This window comes from Notolepis coatsorum (assembly GCF_963971535.1).
Source record: "Notolepis coatsorum genome assembly, chromosome: 8".
NCBI classification, from domain to species: Eukaryota; Metazoa; Chordata; class Actinopteri; order Aulopiformes; family Paralepididae; genus Notolepis; species Notolepis coatsorum.
In genome coordinates, this window is record NC_140172.1 from 132,813,078 (window position 1) to 132,823,276 (window position 10,199).

Genomic DNA, 10,199 nt, shown 5'->3' on the forward strand with positions numbered 1-10,199 from the left:
ACCAAGTACAAGTACTTTGTTTTGAGTACAAGTACTTTATTTTGAGTACAAGTACTTTGTTTTGAGTACTTGCCAATACAGAGTACATATATGAGTATTTAACTCATTTTTGACGAATACTTTATTCTCTTTTTGTGTTAGAAAACACTCTATATAAAGAGTTACATCCATATAACTCTAACTCGGACCAGCAGGTCAATCCTCATCCATATAACTTTAACTCAGAGCAGCAGGTCAATCCTCATCCATATAACTAACTCAGAGCAGCAGGTCAATCCTCATCCATATAACTCTAACTCGGACCAGCAGGTCAATCATCCATATAACTCTAACTCAGAGCAACAGGTCAAACCTCATCCATATAACTCTAACTCAGAGCAGCAGGTCAATCCTCATCCATATAACTCTAACTCGGACCAGCAGGTCAATCATCCATATAACTCTAACTCAGAGCAACAGGTCAAACCTCATCCATATAACTCTAACTCAGAGCAGCACATAAATCCTCATCCATATAACTCTAACTCAGACCAGCAGGTCAATCCTCATCCATATAACTCTAACTCGGAGCAACAGGTCAATCCTCATCCATATAACTCTAACTCAGAGCAACAGGTCAATCCTCATCCATATAACTCTAACTCAGAGCAACAGGTCAATCCTCATCCATATAACTCTAACTCGGAGCAACAGGTCAATCCTCATCCATATAACTCTAACTCAGAGCAACAGGTCAATCCTCATCCATATAACTCTAACTCAGAGCAGCAGGTCAATCCTCATCCATATAACTAACTCAGAGCAACAGGTCAGTCCTCATCCTGTGACTTGGTGTTGGCATCAATAGACGATGTGTTAAAACCGCATCGCACAGCACCTGCAAGTAAGAAGAATACAAATTAAGTCTATGTGACAAGTTATTGATGTCTATTTTAAATAAGCAGAATACAAATTAAGTCTATGTGACAAGTTATTGATGTATATTTTAAATAAGCAGAATACAACTCAAGTCTATGTGACAAGTTATTGATGTCTATTTTAAATAAGCAGAATACAAATTAAGTCTACGTGACAAGTTATTGATGTCTATTTTAAATAAGCAGAATACCAATTAAGTCTATGTGACAAGTTATTGATGTCTATTTTAAATAAGCAGAATACAAATTAAGTCTATGTGACAAGTTATTGATGTCTATTTTAAATAAGCAGAATACAACTCAAGTCTAAGTGACAAGTTATAATAGGGTAGGAAATCTGGCTCTACAAAATAAAGCAGAAGTAACAAGCTTAGGTGTCATTTTAGACTCCGATTTAAGTTTTAAAACACAGATAAATAGATAGATAGAAAACTTTATTGCCATTTCAACACATGGTTGATTGGGATTTGTCTTGGTGCCAAACATACAGTACATACAGTATAAAAACATACAATATAAAAACATACAAGAATACATGCAATGCAATCCCTACAATAGAAGTATTTCACAAACAATAAAAAAAAATGCTACAGTGCCTAAAAGAGCTCAGTGTTTTAAAGTGCATATTGCCTTAAAGTGCCTGTCGGCTGGTGCTAGCCCTTATGGAACAAAGTGCATTAGGACTTGAGTCCAAGTAATAAAGTGACCAAGACAGAATTCTTCCATTTAAGAAATATTGCCAAAGTCCAGCAGTTTTTTTTTTAACCCAACGGGAGACAGAGAAGCTGGTTTTTAACCCAACGGGAGGCAGAGAAGCTGGTTTTTAACCCAACAGGAGACAGAGAAGCTGATAACTCAACAGGAGACAGAGAAGCTGGTTTTTAACCCAACTTTATTTCTATTATTTTTACTTAAATATTTTATTATAATTTGTATCATTACTTTATGTCGTTTTTATCATTTTATTTGTAATTTTTGAATATCTTATTTTATTGTTCTAACATTTCTTCTTATTGTTTACTGTCTAATTTTGCTATTCTTTTTTATTTAATTTAATTGTCTTTAAGTTATTGTCTTACTGTTTGTCTTATTTTGCTATTTTTACTATCGTATCTATCGTATCTAATTATTATCGTGTCTTATTGTTATTACCATTTCTATCACTTTAATGTTTGTATCCTTTTGTTTAGTTTTTTGTGTGAAGCACTTTGAGCTGCAAAATAAGCTAAATAAGCAGAATACAAAGTCTATGTGACGAGTTATTGATGTCTCTTTTAAGGCCATGGTTAGACTAGTGTTTTTGTGGTCGTTTTTTGAATACGTTTGAATACGTTTCATGTCCCTTTTACACAGAAATGCGTTTTTTGGCGTTTTTTGGCGGATACGTTGTGGCCCTACTGAAAACGCTAAATTGTGTTTTCCGTTTTGGAGCAGCGCCAAAACTTGCCGACAACAGTCGTGTAGTCTGCGCGGAGCCGTTGTTGCGAAAACGCCCATGCGCAGTAGATACCATCTGCGTGCCCTTCCGGTGACAGCAGAGCTGTCCCAAATAGCTGCAGCTACCATGTGTTGTCAAGTTATTGTTATAAGGACCCCAGTCCAAGCTACAACAGTCTGCATTCCCTTAACAATTGTTTGTATTGAGCCGTATTGTATTGTACCCATTATGCAATATGTTAAATAAAGTTTACATCCATTCATTCTGCTAGCATTACCGATTGGTTGAGCACTGCCACTGGCTAACATGAGCTAGCGTTAGCTATCAGACCCTGTTAGCTCAAAGCTCCTCTTTCAACTTAACAAGCATTAAACAAAATGGCCCAGTCATCTATTCACCTTTGTTTAATACACACGGCGTTGTCTCTAATGTTATCTAGCTACTGATAGCTCCCGATATCATCAGTTTGGTGCTGGCTAACTAGCGTGAGCTAACGTTAGCTTCTAGCCACAATGCTATACTGTTATAATGGCATATTCCATTGACGTTAGCATGCAGCTAACAATGTAGCATAAAACGTCACCGATCTTTTTTTAGACTAAACTATCCGCTCTTGGTGGTCACTTGTGTTGATGTTAGTTTTGTTTCATCAACAAATGACAGGCAGAACACACAGTGAATGTATCCGTTTTGTTTATTGCACTTTTATTACACTTTGCTGAAAAAGAAGTGCTGCATTGGGTAAATAGGCAAAGATGGTGGCACCCGCCTTGTTGACATTTTCTTTGCAGGAAGTGTATTGGCACATTCAAGTTCTGATTGGTTGAAATTGCCTTCATGTTCGCCACCTACTGCCACCTACTGCTTTGGCAGTGTACTACATCACTGTGCTCAGGTGACAAAAACGTATGTCTCACTTGGCTACCGTTGCGTTGCGATCTGGAGAAACCGAAAACGAAACTAAGGTGTAACCGGCGCCTAAATGACCTTCATGAGAATATCTGACACTTCGAAATGAAGAACAATACACGTCCATGATTTTAGAAGAGAAGTGTTGTGTACATTCATAGTAAGTCAGGTGCCATGTACTTTGAAGTGACAGATTTTTCATCAGAATTATATATATTATATTTATTATTTATGAATTCTTAACCCTTTGAGGTGTGAGTTTTTTTCCCAGACGTTTCGTCAGGTTTCTATCTCAGAATTCTAGAATTCATTGTTACATAATCGTTTGAATGATCAGTTCTCACTATTCTAATCACACGGTTGTGATCATCCTCCTAACAGGTGTAAAGGAACAGGCCAACATCATGTGATGTTCTTACTGTCTTCTCCAGAGTCAGACAAGAAGATAGATACCAACATCATGTGATGTTCTTACTGTCTTCTCCAGAGTCAGACAAGAAGATAGATACCAACATTATGTGATGTTCTTACTGTCTTCTCCAAAGTCAGACAAGAAGATAGATACCAACATTATGTGATGTTCTTACTGTCTTCTCCAGAGTCAGACAAGAAGATAGATACCAACATTATGTGATGTTCTTACTGTCTTCTCCAGAGTCAGACAAGAAGATAGATACCAACATTATGTGATGTTCTTACTGTCTTCTCCAGTCAGATAAGAAGATAGATACCAACATTATGTGATGTTCTTACTGTCTTCTCCAGAGTCAGACAAGAAGATAGATACCAACATTATGTGATGTTCTTACTGTCTTCTCCAGTCAGACAAGAAGATAGATACCAACATTATGTGATGTTCTTACTGTCTTCTCCAGAGTCAGACAAGAAGATAGATACCAACATTATGTGATGTTCTTACTGTCTTCTCCAGAGTCAGACAAGAAGATAGATACCAACATTATGTGATGTTTTTACCGTCTTCTCCAGAGTCAGATAAGAAGATAGATACCAACATTATGTGATGTTCTTACTGTCTTCTCCAGAGTCAGACAAGAAGATAGATACCAACATTATGTGATGTTCTTACTGTCTTCTCCAGAGTCAGACAAGAAGATAGATACCAACATTATGTGATGTTCTTACTGTCTTCTCCAGAGTCAGACAGGAAGATAGATAGATACCAACATTATGTGATGTTCTTACTGTCTTCTCCAGAGTCAGACAAGAAGATAGATACCAACATTATGTGATGTTCTTACTGTCTTCTCCAGAGTCAGACAAGAAGATAGATACCAACATTATGTGATGTTCTTACCGTCTTCTCCAGAGTCAGATGAGAAGATATGCAGTCTCCTCTCTGTGCGTTCAGTAGAAAGCTATCCGGCTGCAAGCTAGCCTAGCTTAGCACAAATTAATGGAAAGATAGATGGATAGATATGGACCAATAGCCTAACTTGAAACTAGCTTGCCAACAGCTAGGCTAGCGGTCCGTATCCGCTTCCATTCATTCGCGCTAAGCAGCTTGCAGCCGGATAGCTTTCTACTGAATGCACAGATGGTATCTAAATGCATTTCCCATAGTGTTGGCGTGTTCCTTTAAAAGTGAACCAGATATTCACATTTAAAATGGATAACCAGCTGAAATCCTGCCACCACATTCATCTTCAAAGCAAACCAAATAGCAGTGGTGGAAAGTAACTAAGTATTTTTACTCAAGTACTGTACTTAAGTACAATTTCGAGCTACTTGTACTTTATGTGAGTATTTTCATTTTAGGGAACTTTATACTTTTACTCCATTACATTTCAAGGGAAATATTGTACTTTTTACCCCACTACATTTATCTGAACCTGTCAGTTACTAGTTACTTTGACGAAAAGGATTTTGCATAGAAAACATAATATATACAAAATAAAAAATTTCATATTTGAAGCCTGTGAACTTCAAGAGGACATAATCAGAGCAGCGTAACTGGACCACATACCACTTTAACATAACCTTTAATCAGAGAAGCATAACTGGACCACATACAACTTTAACACAACCTATAGTGGTCAATGGATACACAAACGTCATGTGTGTACTTGTGTACTTTTACTTTAGATACTTAAGGACATTCAATAGCAAATAGGTCTCTACTTTTACTTGAGTAGAATTTGAATGGAGGGCTTTTACTTTTACCAGAGTACTCATTTATCTGAGTATTTCTACTTTTACTTAAGTAAAGGAACTGTGTACTTCCTCCACCACTGTTAACCCTTACACTACCACACTACCAAAGGGTTAACCCTTTCACTGCAACAATACAGAAGGTTAACCCTTTCATTGCCACACGACAAAGGGTTAACCCTTTCACAACCACACTACAGAAGGTTAACCCTTTCACTACCACACTGGTTAACCTTCTGTAGTGTGGTAGTGAAAGGTTAACCTTCTGTAGTGTGGTAGTGAAAGGGTTAACCTTCTGTAGTGTGGTAGTGAAAGGTTAACCTTCTGTAGTGTGGTAGTGAAAGGGTTAACCTTCTGTAGTGTGGTAGTGAAAGGTTAACCTTCTGTAGTGTGGTAGTGAAAGGTTAACCTTCTGTAGTGTGGTAGTGAAAGGGTTAACCTTCTGTAGTGTGGTAGTGAAAGGTTAACCTTCTGTAGTGTGGTAGTGAAAGGGTTAACCTTCTGTAGTGTGGTAGTGAAAGGTTAACCTTCTGTAGTGTGGTAGTGAAAGGGTTAACCTTCTGTAGTGTGGTAATGAAAGGTTAACCTTTAGTGTGGTAATGAAAGGTTAACCTTCTGTAGTGTGGTAGTGAAAGGGTTAACCTTCTGTAGTGTGGTAGTGAAAGGTTAACCTTCTGTAGTGTGGTAGTGAAAGGGTTAACCTTCTGTAGTGTGGTAGTGAAAGGTTAACCTTCTGTAGTGTGGTAGTGAAAGGTTAACCTTCTGTAGTGTGGTAGTGAAAGGGTTAACCTTATGTAGTGTGGTAGTGAAAGCTTAACCTTCTGTAGTGTGGTAGTGAAAGCTTAACCTTCTGTAGTGTGGTAGTGAAAGAGTTAAACAGTCACACATGCATATATTTTTCTACTTTTACTTGAGTAGAATTTGAATGGACTTTTACTTTTACCAGAGTACTCATTTATCTGAGTATTTCTACTTTTACTTAACCCTTTCACTACCACACTAGTGGTCTGTCGTGCGGCAGTGAAAGGGTTAACCTTCTGTATTATCACAGTGAAAGGGTTAACCCTTTGGTAGTGTGGTAGTGAAAGGGTTAAACAGCCACACCTGCATGTGAAACCCTTTGAGCACAGGATGGTAGCAGGTCCCATAGATATATATATAAAGACTCAAGGCGGAGTCTCCCGCGTAGTTCAGCGGCGGCCATCTTGCTTGAGTGGACTACTGCTTTAAGGTGATGATCTGCACAAACAAAAATACTCTTAACTCGCTGAAATCTTGACAGATTTACAAACGGTTTGGTTTATTACAAATGTTATTAACGTGGCTATGATTCATGCTTGGAATAATAAAAAAAAAAAAAAATATCAATCAATCAATCAATCAAAGTCCATTATAATTATGCAGTATGATAACTACATCTCTGACGTTTTTAACAAACCAAACGGTTGAAAATTGAGCAAGCTATGGCAAGCTATAGTACATGCACCATAGACATGCATGTTATGAGTGGGCGTGCTCCACCTACGCAAGATGGCCGCCATGTGGCAACGTCGGTCTCCGTTGGCCAGCAGCGCAGGTGAGTCCTCTAGTGATATATATCTATGGCGGGTCCTACCGGTATCTGCGAGGACACCCGTGGTGCCCGACGCTGTACTCCTGGGCATAACAGAACCGCCTGCAGAGTCCTCTATAGCCACACGTCCAGTACTGCGTCTCCGCGTCCTCCGCTGCACCTCGGGGAGAAACAAATATATACATAAATATATATATAAATATATATAAATAAGAAAATACATTTTCAGTAATATGAAATTCCCCTATGTACTAATAGTTACCCCTATGTATTTATTCTTACCATATACAGTATATATCTACCCACATCTGTCTGTACATACCTGCATATAGTCCTTTTATATATATCTGTACATATCCCTTACCTACTCTTACTAGTTACTAGCTGGCCAGTATGACTTACTATACCATAGTGTCTTTATACCTGTATCACTGTACATATTAATACTACAACTCTGTACATACATCTGATTAGCACTATTACTCAGTAATTTAATTTATATATTTTATATCCAGTTTAATCACCTGTACATTGTATATTACTGTTGCACTTTATGTTTGCACTCTGGTTGGATGTCAAACTTATTTTCATTGTACTGTACTGGTGCTGTATGATGACAGTGTGTCAGTGTGTGTCAGTGTGTGTGTCAGTGTGTGAGTGTGTATCAGTGTGTGTGTCAGTGTGTGAGAGTGTATCAGTGTGTGTCAGTGTGTGTCAGTGTGTGTGTCAGTGTGTGTCAGTATGTCAGTGTGTGTGTCAGTGACAGTGTCTGTCAGTGTGTGTGTGTCAGTGTGTGTCAGTATATGTCAGTGTGTGTGTCAGTGTGTGTGTCAGTGTGTGTCAGTGTGTGTCGGTATATGTCAGTGTGTGTCAGTGTGTGTGTCAGTGTGTGTGTCAGTATATGTCAGTGTGTGTGTCAGTGTGTGTGTCAGTGTGTGTGTCAGTATATGTCAGTGTGTGTGTCAGTGTGTGTGTCAGTGTGTGTGTCAGTATATGTCAGTGTGTGTGTCAGTGTGTGTGTCAGTGTGTGTGTCAGTTCCATGAGATGAAAACACTGTATCCTGTGTTCCGTTTCCATTTCATTGTCACCACTTTTGAATAAGAAACATATAGTTCTGCCTCTAAATAATTTCATCCATGTATTTCTTTTATTCCACAGATCCCAGGTCAGCCAGGCGTGTATACAGCAGTATATTTACTGAATGACATGACAATAAAGGAATATGAATCTGAAACAGAATCCCCTAAATTCCTTGTAAGAATCGTTTTACATACAATCTTCCAAAAGATTTATCTCGTACAACTTGATCTCTTATCCAATACGGGGTCTGCCGCATGCCGCCTGGCGTGACTCGTAGCGTGTGGTTCCTACCCTCGCCAGCGGACAGCATCAGAAGGGTCAGGGTCAGGGTCAGGGTCTGGGCGTGTGGTTCTTACCCTCGCCAGCGGACAGCATCAGAAGGAGCACGAGGACGATGAGGCTCAGTCCCTTCATGTTGAGGTCCCACCAGGTTCTCAGACAGTGTCCTATGCCAGGGCTGATGTGGCATTTATACTGGGTGTCAACCGAGGGGGCGGAGTCAGACTGGGTGTCAGCCAAGGGGGCGGAGTCAGACGGTGTGCAGAACCACAACAACACAGCTTCTGTCAATGAGGTGAGTCAACAACACAACAACATAACAACACAACAAGCTTCTACTGTCAGCAACACAACAACACAACAAGCTTCTACTGTCAACAACACAACAACACAACAACACAACAAGCTTCTACTGTCAGCAACACAACAACACAACAACACAACAAGCTTCTACTGAGAGCAACACAACAACACAACAAACTGCTACTGTATTATGTGCTGAACCTCTGTTTAACGATGAGTATTGTCTCTAGGCACTTTATTGATGAAAATAATTATTGCTTTTAATGCACCAATGAACATGAATGATGCTTTTTATACATTAAAAAAAAACTGAAACATGAATACTACTATAGTACTAATGCACTTTAGATTATGCACTAAGAATGCTCGATGCACTTCAGATGCCATAGTGCCACTTGCAACCAGTAACAACAGGGACAACGATGGAAATAAGTCCTTTGGACTCTTCGTTCTATCCCTGACAAGGCAAATACAAATGTTGATCTGTCAATGTTGTTGTGTGTTTTTTTTGTCAATAAATCAAATCAAATAAAAAAAAATACTGTGAGCAACACAACAGGCATTTGGGTTCATTTACGAGGGAAACTAGATTGAATTGTACAGGCAAACAATGTGCAAAAACAAGGATTTCTCACAGAAACGTAGAGATGAAACAACAGCTCTGTTCTCAACACATCCTCCCCGCAAGCTCCTTCTCCAAGTATCTTAACAGAAAGTTCATGTATTGTACTTACATAGACCACTATGGCTGGACAGTGGCAGCAGCAACGATGGATCAAACCTGAAGGCCGACTGAGAGGCTGCTGAACCCAGGAGCTGTGAACCAAAGCGCTCGGGGCTGAGAGGCAGTGAAGCTGTGTGTTTACACTGCTCTCTCTCTCTCTCTCTCTCTCTCTCTCTCTCTCTCTCTCTCTCTCTCTCTCTCTCTCTCTCTCTCTCTCTCTCTCTCTCTCTCTCTCTCTCTCTCTCTCTCTCTCGCTGCGCTCCTCTCTCCGCTGCTCCCTCTCTCTCTCTCTCTCTCTGCTGCTCTCTCCGCTGCTCTCTCTCTCGCTCCGCTGCTCTCTCTCTCGCTGCTCCCTCTCTCTCTCTCTCCGCTGCTCCCTCTCTCTCTCTCTGCTGCTCTCTCTCTCTCTGCTGCTCTCTCTCCACTTCTCTCTCTCTCTGCTGCTCTCTCTCCCCGCTGCTCTCTCTCTCTGCGGCTCTCTCTCTCTGCTGCTCTCTCTCCACTTCTCTCTCTCTGCTGCTCTCTCTCTCCGCTTCTCTCTCTCTCCGCTGCTCTCTCTCTTCCACTTCTCTCTCTCTCTGCTCTCTCTCTGCTGCTCTCTCTGCTCTCTCTCTCTGCTCTCTCTCTCTCCGCTGCTCTCTTCTCTCTCTCTGCTCTCTCTCCGCTGCTCTCTCTCTGCTCTCTCTCTGCTCTCTCTCTCTGCTCTCTCTCTCCGCTGCTCTCTCTCTGCTCTCTCTCTGCTCTCTCTCTCTGCTCTCTCTCTCCGCTGCTCTCTGCTCTCTCTGCTCTCTCTCTCCGCTGCTCTC

At 40.3% G+C, this 10,199-nt stretch overlaps 1 protein-coding gene across 1 annotated transcript; it reads right to left on the minus strand.

Annotated features, from left to right (window-relative positions):
- Positions 1-266: 266 nt before the first annotated feature.
- On the minus strand, positions 267-9,529 carry LOC311233581 (uncharacterized protein; the record flags this gene model as incomplete). Its single annotated transcript, XM_084320548.1, has 5 exons — positions 267-277; positions 353-877; positions 7,049-7,160; positions 8,444-8,591; positions 9,404-9,529. Coding segments are annotated over 4 exons (408 nt in total), but the record flags the coding sequence as incomplete, so codon positions are not given.
- Between the last annotated feature and the right edge of the window lie 670 nt (positions 9,530-10,199).